A 16,110-nucleotide genomic window follows, 5' to 3' on the forward strand; every position below is an offset into this window, starting at 1 on the left:
CAATCAAAGTATGTTTTTTCTTTAACTTACCATGACTAGGTCTTTCATCTTCATTCTTTTGGCCAACTGTTAACCATGAAATTCAAGGAAAAAAAATCACTTTAGTATTTTGCAACTATAAAGTTCCTCTTACATAGTTAATAAGACACAACAGATTCAACTGGATAAGCTTAAGTCAGTTTACATAAAAAACATTTTGGTTTCTATTTTGAGTAATTAAATAAAGATAACATAACCTTTGATTTGGGAAATTTATCCAACATAAAACATGCTCTGATTAGCTTAGAAATCAATAAATCTTTCAAGAGATTGAAATTATCCCCTTTTTCTAGTAACTGCAACATGTGTGTGCATCTGTTGCCACATTATCTAACTTCCCTGGGTCATTACAATTTTCCAGGTGGTCTTATAAGTAACATGTTGTATATCTATTTATCTCCCTTGTATTGGACAAGATCATGAGTTTTCTCCCTTGTCAATAATTTTGTCAAGTTTGAATCTATATTCAAATATTTCTTACAAAATGGTCCTAGTCCATTTATGTACAACACACACTTAATTTTATCACACATACTGAAATAAAATTACTGAAACTGTAAGGTTTAAAGAACAGAAAAGAGCCAAAGGTTCAATCAACTCACTCCAAAACTTCTTCATTTCATTTCAATTCACTATTCCTCATTTAAACAAAGAAAATTAAGTGTTTTCTCAATTAAAGCATGTACAAACTAAACAACTTTCATACTACGAAGGGACTTTTATCTAAACAATGTTAATTTGCTATCATCTGTGCATTGTTGCTGGAATTTGTCTCTGGAAAGATAAGATAAATGCTGTTTAAATGTATCTAGGGGTCATTTCTTTGACCTTTTACTGTCTTACGTATCTTTTTCATAGATTAATTACTTGCTAATATGGACCCATGATTAAAATCAGATAGGATGTACGTCAGAGTGACTGCTTCATCTGTAATGATGATTTCAGATCCCACTATAATATAGTAAAGGAATCCATATGGTTCAGGTTTTTCAAAATTCACATGTCTTTTCATCATTATATCAATTACTAAAAGGTATTAAGATATCAAATAAAATACTCTGCCTTTGCTTTGTTTTTCATTGGGACAAAGAATACAAATAAAGAGATGTTTTGTGATAGCAAGTAAGACATCACAGTTAATATACATCCAGATGAAACGGCCATCAACAATGGGCAATAACCCATACTTTTACGGTATTAGGTATAAAAGGTCCCTATTAAACCAAACATAATCAAGAAGCTGTCAAAATGGCAGCAAACCATGTGGTCTCACATTTATAAGTTTCATTTTTGAATGAGAAACAACATATAGATATTTGATTGAAAAGGATTGGATAAAGTGTTCTAAGGTTATTAAACTGATTCTACATAAAACTCCATTGTCTAATCAATCAAGGACCATAACTCCTGAACAGCAAAAGTTCAGAATCAATCTTGATCTCTATTTCATCATGAGAAACAACACATTAAAATTTGAAAAGTATTGGTTGAAGAGTTCTTTAGTTATTGCATGTAAACAGTCAGAGCTGCCAGAAAGCCTGTCCAAAAGCTGTTTTACCCATATCAATATAGAGATTTCCATGGGAAAATCCATGTAAAAATTAAAAAGAACAACCAAGACCCTTTTGTGGCAATATGATAAAACAAAAACAAAAATCACATTAAGACTAAGTGTCAGATCTTTGAAAATCTTGAATTGTTAAAATAACCCAAAACTTTTCTTGACTATTTATAGCTGACTATGCAGTATGGGTTTTGCTCATTGTTGAAGACTGGACAGTCATTTAGTCTCTGGTGGAGAGTTGTCTCATTGGCAATCATACCACATCTTATTTTTATAGTATTGATGTATTGTATAGATATTTAGCCAATACTCTTTTGTTGAAGATGTTGTTGGTCTTTTCTGTTGTGGGGTTGCTGTTTTATTGATGTATACCCCCACATCTCATTTCATTCATCTTTAAAGTATATCTTCCAAAAAATCATTTGCAATAGATATAATAACCTGAACAGAGGCTTTTACCTCATTACACTTCAAGGGCCTTATTCATGATATATTCCTACCAAATGTCTGTGTATCGTTTCTGCTATTATGATTCATTACAAAGTTATGTGAAATGATTTTCAGGTAATTTACTACAAAGCTAATGACCATTAAAGAGGAATACACAATTAATTATAATCATATTGACGTAGTCAGCATGCATGCACATGCTGCAGGTCTGGTATCGCTATGTGTTTCATTTTGTCAACACTTACACTTGTAAACAATGTGTGGTTTATGGATCTTAGTGTAAAAACTGATGAATTTAATTGTCATAAATCGAGGATTGCTTTTAACCTTTTCAATTTTTTTCATAGAATGCTACCAAGAAAAAAAAATGATAACCATAACCAATTAAAAAGGGTGACTTTTGGGGATGGATGTTTGCTTAATGTCCAGTAACAAATATGTGAACTTTCAACACATTTTGTATTAAGGTTTTAACATCTGCTTTCACTGGCTTCCAGACATAAGAAAAGAGTTGAAACTTTATTCTTTCTGTTTTATTTGTACCTACAGAATTTGGTAGCTTTTACGTCTGAATCACCAGATTTCCTATTGAAAGGGAGATTATCCAAATATGACAAATACTGTGCTAAGATTTGGCCTAGTTTGTGCAAACCATTCACTGAATCATTAATCTGACACAAGCCACCAATTTCACACCAATTTGCAATGGATAATTATATTAAAAGCTCTAGTGCACATCCATGTGTGTTTATCTGACTATTAACCCTACCCTGAGGTCTAAATATATAATTGCTCTCACGTCTAAGTAATACATAGCATTACCAATCACAAATTAATACTCTATAAAAAAAATATAAAAGCTATGTTTCAGCATGTCAGTGTTGAATACCATCAAGGTTTCTATAGACCCAAACAATATGTCTAAAAAAAATTAGTTCAAGTGACTACTACAGTTTAAAATTTGTGTTTCAAAACTAATCGGTGTATGATTTTCATCACACTAAATTTTTCTATGGGATAAAAAAAGATGAACATTCAATACAAAAAGAAAATGAGGATTTCTACTAACTTGGAATTTACATGCTTCTAATGTACTACTGGGGAAAACACAAAAACAAAATATGGTAACTTAAAAACATGCAAAATGTCTATCACTACATCTTAAGAAGAACTGAAAAAACTTTATATTCTAAGTTATCATTAATTTACTAACAGTACTTCTATTAAATGGAAGAATTAATACAAGCATTAATTGAACTGCTACAATACTAAATACAAAAATGTACTTAATTTGTTAATATAACATATCTTAAGATACTGCTGAAACTATAAAGACATTTTACACTATATCAAATATTTGACACATGCTTAAAATATTGATCAGTTTAAAATATATGTACACTCCAAATCTGTAGTTAGTATTACAATCCAGGTATTCATCATTCTCATGCTGTTACCGTGGGGGGACGTGCTTAAACTCTGACATATACAATACCTCTGTGGTCAACATCTGGTTGTTGTCGACTTTCTTCGTGCACCACTTTAATTGGAATATATCTTCCTCTGTTTGGAGAGGAGGAGGATGAGTCGAGAGATCCTTGTCTTCGAACCGCAGATGGTGAAGATTTAGGAGTCCATTTTGTATAGTTTGGTCTCTCCTGTTGTGAAGGTGACACATATTTAGAAGGAGACTGTACAGTTTCTGAATGTCTCCGCGGTAAGTTTGAGTCCACTTGTTGAGGGGGATTATATTGTGGGTGTGCTTGTGGCTGTGGAGGCCATTGTCTGAATCTATTCAGATCTGGTTGTGAATCCAAAGACGAAAGATCAACCTCACTCACGAATCCCCTCTGATCATAAAGTTTAGCTTTTTGTGGAAGTTTGACAGAATCTAAATCCATGTCATGTATATAGTCCCTCTGATTATATTGCCTACTTTGTGAATAGTCTGGATTATTTCGGTGATTATTTCTGACACAAAAATCCACATCAGTAGAATATCCATCCTGCGGAACAACAACAGGTTTTCTCTGTGAGCGGACTCGTATGTCTCCTCTCCCCCTCCCAATATAATCAACATCTGTATTATATCCATCCTGTGGAACAACTATAGGTTTTCTCTGTGAGCTGACACGTATGTCACCTCTCCCCCTCCCATTATAATCCACATCGGTATTATATCCGTCATGTGGAACAACTATAGGTTTTCTTTGTGAACGGACTCGTATATCACCTCTGCCCCTCCCGTCATAATTCATATCACTTTCATAGCCCCTCTGTGTCTTCAGAGGTTTGATAGTTGGCAAAGTTGTACATTTACTATAATCAAAATCCTCATTTTGTTTGTCAGTAACTTTTTCACTAGATGACTTTCGAACTGGGAGTGTATAATAAGAACCGGGACTAAAATTTCCATCTTTAAAACTACCACTCTGCCATGAAGATCCACGACTCGTTATTCCTGAATCCCGAGATCTTGTTTCCTCTTGAGGAAAATTTCTCGAATCAGGAGCAGACGTCTGAATTGTCAAAGGAATCATCCTTTCCCTTTTAACACTAATCGGTATTATCTGTTCTTCAACAGCGACTTCCTCTTTCATGATGGGTAGCTGATGATCTTCCTGTGCCAGGGAGTGAGCTGTCAACGTACTGCTGGTGCTGTCTGACACACCTTTGTCTGGTCGAAAAAGTTAATGAGAATGTAAGAAACAGAGGCAACTCAAACAATGTGTGATGCAGAGAATGTGCAAATTAATACTGTACACTGTAAAGTAGTTAAGAGAATTAATGTTCGAACACAAATCTATAATTAGAAATTTTAAGTAGACTTAGCTATTTCTGTAGATGAAAAATATAATTGGAATTTCAGCACAAGCCTTAATGCTGAGAAAATTGTTCTTAGAAGTGCCAAAGATCATATAATTCTCAACACTTCAATTAGAAAGTCTTTTTGTTTAGAATACCTATTCAAATTTATGAATGTTTCATTGAAGTATTAAAAGACAATGACCAACAAGAAACTTGATAAAGAAGAAGGATTTCCTTTGGAAGATAAGATCTGATAGTAATCAATGTAATTATGGGATGGATTTTTTAAATGTATTTTAGATTTAATTTTAAGTAAAATATAAGAAGAGGTTATCAAGACCACTTTATATCTTATCATTCCAATCTGAACTTCATTTTGAGGATACTGCTAAGTTACAGGCACAGGAAATGACTTATTTATGATGCTCAGATTGTGTCTTATAAAAAATTAGGATCAAAAAGCATGAACAAAGAATGGACAACTGCTACTGGACAAGGGAGGAAACTTGTACTTAAAGGTCTAATTTATGGAAAATCAGTAACATAAAAGTCAGAAATGTTCTATCAAAATGTAGCATAGAAACTGTTATAAATTTCAGATTTATGTTTTTTATATTTCATATGGTGATAAGTTACAATTTCATCATAAAATTGAGAATGGAGATGGGAATATGTCAAAGAGACAACAACCAGACCAAAGAACAGACAACAGCCGAAGGCCACCAATGGGTCTTCAACGCAGCGAGAAAAATCCAGAGGTGGTCCTCAGCTGGCCCCTAAATAAAATTGTGTACTAGTTCAGTGAAAATGGAAAATGGAAAATCAAAATATATTCATAAATGAATTTTAAAATTTTCAATATTTTTTTTTTAACTAGAATTATACTTGTAGGTCAATCACCGAAAACTGATAGCAATACCATGTCATCAGATGCATTTTGATAGAAATATTCTTATGACAAACACATGTACAAGTGTAAAAAAAATAAAATCTTCATCCAACATTTTTACTGTAGCTAAAATAAAAGAAAGTGAATCTGCAAAATTCTATAGTAAAATGCACTAAAAATCTACCAATGGTCAAAGGTTCAAATGTCAAAATCAACTGAAATGCACAAAATGAAAACAGCAAAATCTCATGCTACCAAAATCTTTCCAAAGACATTTCAAACTGGATCATGCAAAGCATGACAGCTACCTTCATCATCTGAATATCTAGACAACTTTTCCATCTGCCGTAAAAACATTTGCATGCCTTTAGAAGAATGATCTGATGTAGCTGGTGAAATGCTTCTACTGGGAGAACCTAGGCTCCTATTAGGTGATACTAAGCTTCTAGCTGAAGAACCTAGGCTGGAGCTGTGTTCAAATATTTGGCGCCGTGACCTGCCAGTTGTCATAGGTTTAGGCAAAGGCTTGGGTGGCTGACGACGTCTAATGGCAGGCGAGGTTTGTGGAGTCGACTTAGCTGAATCACTAGTATAGCATGATGTAGTTGACCATAAGCTTGGCGATGGAGATGACCGATCCCATGCTGCATCTAAATTTGTGAGAAAACTACTGAACAAATCATGTAAGCTGACAACATATAAAGCATTAGCTTTGTAATAGAAATTACAAGGTTTCAATTGCAGTTAATAAAAAATCTACTTTTTCGTATAAATGCACCAGAAGTGTATTTGCTCCATAAAAATAATTAGTTCCTTACAATACCTGTACTATGTACCAATTAACAATTAGTTTTGCTTAAGTAATGGAATAAATAAACAGTCAAATATATACCTTATCACTAATATTACAATCACTTCAAGAGAAACTAACAAATAGACTGAACTTAACTTCATACAAAATATTGGAATGACATAAATAGCATTATTCACTGTTTAATCATTTTAAACATAAATAAGATTATAAAATTCATTTTTCACATTTTCTCTTGTCTAAACTGAACAATTCAAATGTTGTTTTTTTTTTTGCCTAACGAATTTTCATATCTATTTAGTTTTTTTAATTGTGGAGTTCAATTTTCATAACATGGATTCATTGGTTATCATATTTGCAGGTTGTGTTAATATTAATGGTTCATGGGTTTTTCTTAAATGCAAATTGTGAAAATATATTTATAAAAAGTTTGAGATTTTTGTTATTTTTGCTTTCAAGCATTGCACATAATATTTAACTGAAAATATGCATTTGCTGGATATCAAATTTTGCAGTTTGATAGGCACAAAATCTATGAAAATTGTTCCTCCATCAATAAAAGTCCTTTGACAATAATAAAAAAAAATCAATCAGAACATCAGAACATTTTTAAGATTCTCTTTATTAATTTTTTTTTCCCTGCATAAGAAAGACATACATTTGATTCATTCTAAAATGGTACAAAATATACATATGAAACAGTGAAATAGAAAGATGGACAAATGTTAAGACTGTCATATACAGAACACAACTTCCATGCGATGAGTATTTAAATGCAATCACCAACATTTTCCTGGAATTCAAGGATCCATCTGGTTGACTTCCTATCTCCATCATAACTCTAACAGTTGTTATTAGGGTGAATTTTTTTTTGGTTAATAGTGAAACTATTCAGACTATCAAAAATTGTGAAAGCACTTAACTTATTTTAGAACATTTAATAACATACAGTATAGATATCATTTTCCATCTGAATAGAGTGTATAAACTGTATACCTATATTTGTACAGAAGAAAATACTTTTTGTACAAATGTGATGCCACATATAAGTATGAATGGCAAGTTGTACTAATTATAACAAAAATTTGGATACCATAGTACTGGTGGTGATGGAGAAAGGAAAATCAAGTCAGTCATGTCATCATTTGTATTGTTATATAATATATACTTATACATACATACATTCTTAAAAGTGTCTGACCTTCTACTCATAATTTAATATTGTTTTAAATATATATGTTTGTATTTAAAAACAAACGTTTGACAAAAAAAAAAAAGTTTTTTGCTGTTAAATTCAAAATTCATTAAGCTTACATTTGAACAAAAAAAACCCAGAAAAATGAAAATATTCTATATATATATCTATCAACAGACTTCAAGTCAAACACTTTGAACAATATCATGATTTTTAATGGTGTAACAAATACAAGAATTTCTTCTGATGATTGGTTTTTATATCCTCTCATATATCTGAATTTAGAGAGACGGCAAATCTTTTCACAAAATATATCTAAGACAACAAATACTTGTAAGTCACGATCATTTCATTAAAACTTATATTATTTTTCATCAAAATATTTTTTGTGAAAGAGCCACAACTTTTTATTTTATAAACAGCTGGATGAGAAACACAGAAAAACATTGAACAAAAAAGAAATTTACTATCTGATCAAATCATGCAGTAAAGCAGTAAAGATTGTGAAATATTTCTAAGCTATTGAAAAATGGTAACTGTCCAAAACAGTTACAGCAATTTACATGATCGTGACTAGCTGTATTAGTCTTGAATTTCTTCTAAGATTTGTTTTCGTCCTGAATATGCATGAAATATTTGCCACTGGACGTTAAGCAACCAACAATCAATCAATCTAAGATTTGTTTGTATTGCATAACTTGTTTGGTTGTCACAGTTCATTTACAGTTAAGTTAAAATTGTGATCAGTAGAAAAGGAATAATTGTCCTTACAGCTATCGTTTTCTTTTTCTATTTCTAAGGTCTTTCACAAGCATAGAACTAGAAACCTAGAAACCACTGGATGAAAGTTGAGTAAAGAAAAGATTTTGATTGCATAATGGGTTCTTGTTCCTGATGTACATAAAACGTCATCTTTCATCATATTCATAAACATATCTTTATAAAAATTTTAAACTAATCATCAGACTGATAAATGTTATAAACGAAGTCATTCTGATATTAGTGAAATAATCTTATAACATGCCACCTTCTGATAAATGAAAATTTAGTTATACCCTATTAATGATAATAGATTCATTCATTCATTTCCAGCATTCAGAAGACAAAAATAATTGCTGTGTTTTAATAAAAGCCAATAATCTTTTTCTTGTAAATTGTATTTATCTAGGATTATCGAAATAATTCTCAAAGTGGCCTGGAGTTTATTAGATAATTCATTTCATTTTTTGTAGAATTTGAAAATAAAATATTTTTACAATGTTAAAGATTGGTCATTATTAAAACACAGTCTACCAATAAAGAATTTTAATTAAAAGTTTAACAACAATGCAAACAGGGCTCAATATTCCAAACACAAGCATGTATTTACCCCTGTGTCGTAATGGTTTCGGTGAGGTTATTGGAACATTAAGTTTAGACTGAAAGCGAGGACTTGAAGGTACAGAATGAGATCCTGAAATTTACAAATTCATCTGTTTCAATTTTTCAAAACAAATTTGAAAAGAAGCAAGCACTTATACACGTCATTAAAACTGAAAAGAATTAAATCATCTGAAAAATGTTGAAAAATGTTGGCAAAATGCCTAAAAGATTAAAAAAAACAAATTTTTCATTCTTAAATCAATTATTCCTAATCATGAATTGAAAACAGAACTGCATTTATTTCAAGAAAAAGTAAAAAACCTGAAAAAGTGCAATTTACCTTGTTGAAAAACAAAAACTCCTTCACTCTAATAGGTGATAATTTTCTGAGATTCTCTTTAGAAAAGAAATATGATATAATCGGATTGAACGAACAAATCAAGCTGTCATTCATAGACCCTTACCACAAGATTGGTAATTTCCTAAAACTAAAAAGTATATGACAAACTCATGTTGTAATCATTAATACCTAGTTACCAGTATTGCAATGCTTTTTACTCATTTCTTCACTTTTCATTTTCTCTTGCTTGGTTAATTACAATAATAGGAGTGTTTTGGTCGATAAAAACATCACAAATCAAGAATAAAACACCAAATTCATCCTCTTTATCTTGATTGTCAGGTGTTTATCTGGTTGCAGAAAACTTTATATTGCCCTTTTTTCCTCGACAATCCTATAACATTTCTATAAATCCTAAAAAATTTACTTTTTTCAGAAAATATTTCGAATTTTCTTCCTTTTTTTACATCAGTACAAAAATAAATACCTATAAAACTGATAAATTATTGACATTAAAATTAAAGAAATGGCACTGAATCCATTAATTTTCTTAGTTATACCGCCTTTTGTACTTTTATCATATTCCTATCTCAGATGCCACATAACAATTTTTGCAAATTAGATTTATCGTTCAGTTAGAAATTATCCTTAAGACATAACAATATCTAATTGCCCAAAATACTAGCACTACAGTATAGCCTACAAATATCTGCTAAAAACACAATTCAAAATTAAGACAACAAAGTTATGACAAATTCTACTCTTATATACCTACATACAAACATGTATTTACCTCTGTAGGGACTAGGGTTCACTTTCACCGATGACGGGGGACGAGATGAAGAACTATTTGTAGTGGTCGATACTGCATGGTAAGATATGGGTTTGTAGTCATCTGCAGTTGTCTTTCCTTGAAAATTCAAAAATAAATGCTTAAATAAAGGCACAAATAAAGGAAAAAAAACCAACAAATTTATCATTATTATCATGCTTATATTTAGATGATCAGTATTCATTGACATTGTCATCTCATCTAGAAATAATGTGACTAATACTTTCCAATTTTGAACTTTGAATTACATAAACATTAAACTACCACTTATCTTTAAAATAGCTAACTAGTATTTGAATGAAAATTTATCTCTAATCATTCTAAATATGAAAAGAAAGTAAAAATTTTAGTTTTACAGGGTTCAAACAAAGTCCAAAACAGACACACACACATAGAAAGACATAAATTATTGACACAGAGAAATGTCTCATCTGTTCTGCAGGTAAAACAAAGGCTGGAAAGAAATAGACTGTAACATCTCAGGACTAACTTAACAATATACCAAACACCACTGACCAATCAAAAGTAATTCTATCAATCAGAGCTTATAAAACTGAAACTATTGATGGAAACATTCCATAATCACTACTAGCTGTATACAGTAAAATACAGGTTCGCTTGCTTGCATGTGGTTTGGTGGGTTAACACCAAACTTATAAATTCTTATTTAAAATTCAATGGAACAGTTGTAATGAAATCATTTTCAACTGGGCATGTTGATATAGAGAACAAGTTTCTTTTTAGTTTTACCTTATCAGAATTGAGATGGACAATAAAGGCATCCATACCAAAATATCAGTACTTATGGATCCTTTCCAGAGCATTCTTGCAAAATATTTGATTCAGTGGCCACAATAAGAAAGATTAGAATGTTCCTACTAAAGTCATAGAATGAATAAAACAGTCTTAATAGAACTTATGTCAATTCAATATCAAACTAGATATTATTGACGTATCAAGTCCTGCTGAACTCATGTAATCACAGAACTAAACCATTGTTGATACTATTGCCTATGTCAAATAGCAATACCTATGTCTCTCACCTTCCTCATTTTGTCACAGACTAACAAAAAATATTATTTACATATAGGAAAAAAGACAACATTGATGCATATTTGTTTCTGTTTCTCAATATCACACATGATAATGTAACATATTCTCAATATCACACATGATAATGTAACATATTCTCAATATCACACATGATAATGTAACACTGAAAAGGTGAATGATCAACGAAATAATTTTGATCAATCCAAAAATATGTGTAACAAAGCTGTTCCCAAATACCATCACTCAATCTAAGTTTCCTAATTTCAAACACAAGTGATTTTTAAAGCTTATTCTACTGTGAACCAGAAAGTCCAGATAAAGTGATGCCTGCCATAGAAAGAAATCTTCATATGGGCGGAGAAATATCTAGCTGTGATACCAACTACAAGCTGTAAAAATATGCTTTAGTGAAATAAAATAGTTCTCACAGAATTGGAAATGTAATTCTGGTAATCCACCAAAGCAATATATTTTACAAAATTTCTTCCACTAGATTATGCAGACACATCTGCCATCCCTGCTTAAAATTCTGAAGATGGACATCTCAAATGAAAAAAATTCCCTCTCCTTACCTCTAATAAATACCAAATCCTACATGCCAGCCTTTTTATATTAATATTAGGTTCTGTTATTGGCTGTTGACTTGTTATTTTCAAATTAAACAGGTTAAAGGTCATAATATTATCAAGCATTGTATCCTACTAAAGAAAAGACCTAAAGATTATTGTAGATTTTGTATTCAAGGGTTTACAGATCGGCTCAAATCTAGTTCCCTCTCACAGCTGTAAAATTATCTTCCATAAAAAAAAAGAATCCACCAATATATACAACAAAAAGATAGGGACTGTTTGACATTCAAAAATAAAACCATGATGTATTTGAGTATAAATGAACTTAGTGGGTAGTGTATCAAATAAATACATGTTTAATATGTGTCCAGTGAAGGAGTACAAAACATGTGGATGATAATTTTTAAGCACAACCAAAATATTTATGTACAGAAAATATGAACTCAATTCAGTACTTCTTTACAACCAATTACTACTTATTAATAGAACCCTGGACACAGGATCTGCATTCCAATCAGATTGTTACAGCTTAAAGCAAAGTTTAAACAAAATTTCCTGCAAATTTTCAATCTATTTTAGTTTTATCAAAACAGTTTTCAAATATGCTAGGTACGAGAACCATAATTGTGCAGGTAAATCTTAGGTAAATTCATCTGAATTAAGATGTTGCACCTTAGCAATACTCATATCAACACCTATAAATCCTTTGATTAGCTTTGGATGAAATTCAAACTGAACTGACCAGCTAAAAAGAATTTGGTTAATAAATGCTAATATTATGGCATATACAGTTTTTTAAATTCAATATGACATTTTTTTATATTTTTGATCCTGGATAATTCCAACAGTTAGAATACTACTTTTTTCCCTATTTTTGTTCTTTAAACTGTACAGAAGGACTAAAATGAGATGTATGTTATGAAAACAAGTGCTTTAGCTGTGCAAATATCAAAGTAAAATAGAATATGTTGTAGCATGAAACAAAACTGTATGCATTCAAAAACTCATATTAAATGTTTTAAGATGAAAAGCTTGAAGCCACCCTCAGCAAAGAAATAAAACTGCTAGCAGAGCAAAATTGCATTTAAAAAACACTGGGTTATTTTGTAGTAAGCTTACGCTGAGGCTGAATGTAATGAGGTGTTGCTCGAAATATCCCTGTAGATTGATCGTCAAATATTATAACATATTAATTTGTTTTCAATTAAATTAAAGAACAAAACACTGTTTTTATTAGATTAAAAACTACCAAGTTAGGCGTTAAAAGGGTAGCTAAAGAAAATAAACTGAAAGTTATGGAACAAACATCATCAAAACCTCAAACATTTAAGATCCAAATGTAAGATCTAAGTAAACTTATGATAGTTTGGTCTATGCATTAAACTTGATAGGTTATATGTGAGTTTTCATGGACTTGTTTTTATGAAGTTTCTGTAATTTCACTTTCTAAATAAGGGCTGAAACTTGTTTTAACACTTGTATCTCATATAACCTTTTGAATAAATTGCAAGATCAATGCCAGAAATTAAACTTGTACCGTATATCATGTTTTGAAAACCATGGACTCTATTATACTTTAGTTTTTTCACTATGTGTAATATTTCACAATATATGACTTGTCCATTTAACCTTTGTCAAGAAGGCAGCAACTGATTTACATATTTTCATGTTTTTATTCTCTGCAATCCATTTAAAGTATTCCTAATCTTAAAATTATATGGTATCACACTGTATAAACTTTGTTCTCTACGAAATGTATATTTATGTTTCTGGTGTATAGCCATACCTGTGTTGTATGTGTACACTGTAAAATGAGCCTCAATGTTTCATGAAAACAAAGACACATTTCACAGAATAAATTCCATAGAACAGTGAAGTAACAATACAGCATAAACCCAAACATAGACAGAGGACATGGTTTTATATAGTGTTTGTAGTCTTCACTTACCATGCTGCCAGATTCAATGGAAACCTACCTGATATGATCTGTGCCTCTATAGGATGGATATCACCGTTTATCTGGCCATTCATCATTGGGCTCTTACAACTAAATATATTATCAATAAATTATAGAGTATATTTTGCAGAGCAAAACAATTTAAGACCGACAAAATCTAACACAATCCAAGTTTGGCCTTCTTTTACTTTAAGGAACTGAATACTACCATAGTGCTCTTTTTGCTAATTAAATCCTAACCTTCAAGTGGGCCTGTACTCTAAGTACTAAGTCGTCTTAAGAAAAAAGAAAATGTGAATAAAGCTGTTCATTTTTTGCTCAAAGCAGCTTTAATCACTAACTTGGTATATGTGATGGCCATAAATGAAGATTTTCCATACATTTTTTCCTGTTAAGTTTGGTTTAATTTGGCACTAGTTCATCAGTTGAGCCAGTTGAGACAACAGTCAATGATAAGACCCAAAGTAATTCCAATAACTCAAACTTGTCTTTTGCTTCAGTCCAGCTAATGATACTATACTATAATCAACTATTCATAATACCTAAGAACAAAACTATGAAAAATTCAAATTTTAAATTATTTTTTTTTTCAGAAGTGACTTAGTTTACTTTAACAGATAAGACAAATGCTAAGTAGATTTAAACGCATGTGTTTTCCTCATATACATAAATAACCCCCTGTGTCATGATTTTATTTACACCATTTATCAGTACTTTTTAGTCAACTTTAAACCTTTTTAATAAAAACTCCACTAACAAAGAATGCCTTTCCTTGTACATGTACTTCTAGATCAGCATGTTACTTAAAATCTCAAGGAAAAACAGACTATACATGCTGCCTTATAGTTCAGTATTTTTGTTATATTTTTTTGCATGTATAACTCAAGAGAAATGCTGTATCATAGGGGTACTTTACAATTCTATGCATATATGAATATTGTTCATTGTTGTCCTATATTTTCTTTTTTTATGAATATCAAACTAATATTTTTTGTTCTATATCTCACCTTCTGAGATCTAAGGTAAGTTCTTTGTTAGCACATTTTATTATTTGTTGAACATCATTGTGGAGTAATCCTTCTGTTTTCTGACCATTTATACTTTCTATATAGTCCCCTACTTTTATACCTTCCTTGTAAGCTTTACTGTTGGGATTTATCTAAAGAAAAAAATATATAACATTTAATATAACATTTAATTTGTAGCAATATATGATCTTGGTTGTACCAGTAATGAATCTTCTACATGAAACCTGCAAAACTATGGAAAATTAACTCCCAAGATGCAAAATAAGTCTTTGACAAAAACTTGCATCTGTGAAAAATAAAAACAAGTTTGGGTAGGTTTGTGTGAACCAGGATTGCAATAGCGCCAAAGGCACAAGCCAATTCTGATACTCTAGTAGCAATCAAACCAAAATCCCTTTAAAGTATCATGTTAGGCAAGAAAATTGGAATCAGTAAGAAAGGAAAGTGTGCCCACGTTTCTTATTCTTATCAGATATATTTTTCATTTCAAGGCACAAAACATGTAGAAAGAACTATTTTTGTGCAATTTGTGCACTTACAACCATTGACCTCCCACTACATGTAAAATAGACTTATCAGTAGACACATTCCAATCAGATTTACATAACACAGATATATAAAACTGTCTATACTAATCAATGAATGATTAATGAACAAACTTACTTTGCCAAAGAGGCAATTTAAGGGGTTAACACTGACAAGTATCTAAACTATATACATAAGTGTAATACTGAAAATTCTTTTCTCAGCTTATGATAATCAGCATCAATTTCTATTTTACACATGGTGTTGAAATCAGATTCTTTTAGGACCCTCCAGCATTTTCACTGTAGCTTTAGGAATGTTCTTTGGTTTTTCATTGGTCATATGATCAATTTCCAGTTATTTATATGAAAATGAAATATTCCCATGTTTAATACATGAGAACTTTACTTAGTTACATAATTATCAACATATCTGTTTAGTGTTTACTGTGGATTCATTTATTTTTGTGTGTACCAATTTTTGTGAATTGATGAAAATTGCATTTTCGAGGTTATTTGATTTCGTAGTTTTGCCAAAGTCTGCATACAAGCATATTGAAAATTTGTACTTGGTTGAACATTTAAATATGCGGTTCAATTTTACCCACGAAATCCACGAAAAATGTGAATCCACAGTATTTATTTGCATTTCATGAGACAAAAATACTTCTCCTCTTAAATAAAGCTTT

The 16,110-nt window shown here is 31.0% G+C and overlaps 1 protein-coding gene across 6 annotated transcripts in view; it reads right to left on the reverse strand.

Annotated features, from left to right (window-relative positions):
- The window catches only part of LOC127708370 (sorbin and SH3 domain-containing protein 1-like), a 129,112-nt gene that overhangs the window by 88,061 nt on the left and 24,941 nt on the right, over positions 1 to 16,110 (reverse strand). For 5 of the 6 annotated variants that reach the window (XM_052213225.1, XM_052213224.1, XM_052213223.1 and 2 more), the window contains exons 2-9: positions 14,877 to 15,028; positions 13,889 to 13,959; positions 13,032 to 13,070; positions 10,252 to 10,368; positions 9,126 to 9,209; positions 6,059 to 6,400; positions 3,549 to 4,730; positions 31 to 66 (exon numbers count right to left, since the gene is read on the reverse strand). In XM_052213225.1, coding sequence (XP_052069185.1) covers positions 31 to 66; positions 3,549 to 4,730; positions 6,059 to 6,400; positions 9,126 to 9,209; positions 10,252 to 10,368; positions 13,032 to 13,070; positions 13,889 to 13,959; positions 14,877 to 15,028 — 2,023 coding nt within the window. The remainder of the gene's footprint in view (positions 1 to 30; positions 67 to 3,548; positions 4,731 to 6,058; positions 6,401 to 9,125; positions 9,210 to 10,251; positions 10,369 to 13,031; positions 13,071 to 13,888; positions 13,960 to 14,876; positions 15,029 to 16,110) is intronic. The other variant, XM_052213226.1, reaches the window with a different exon arrangement.

Source organism: Mytilus californianus, unplaced genomic scaffold, assembly GCF_021869535.1.
Source record: "Mytilus californianus isolate M0D057914Y unplaced genomic scaffold, xbMytCali1.0.p SCAF_7, whole genome shotgun sequence".
In the NCBI taxonomy this organism is placed as follows: domain Eukaryota; kingdom Metazoa; phylum Mollusca; class Bivalvia; order Mytilida; family Mytilidae; genus Mytilus; species Mytilus californianus.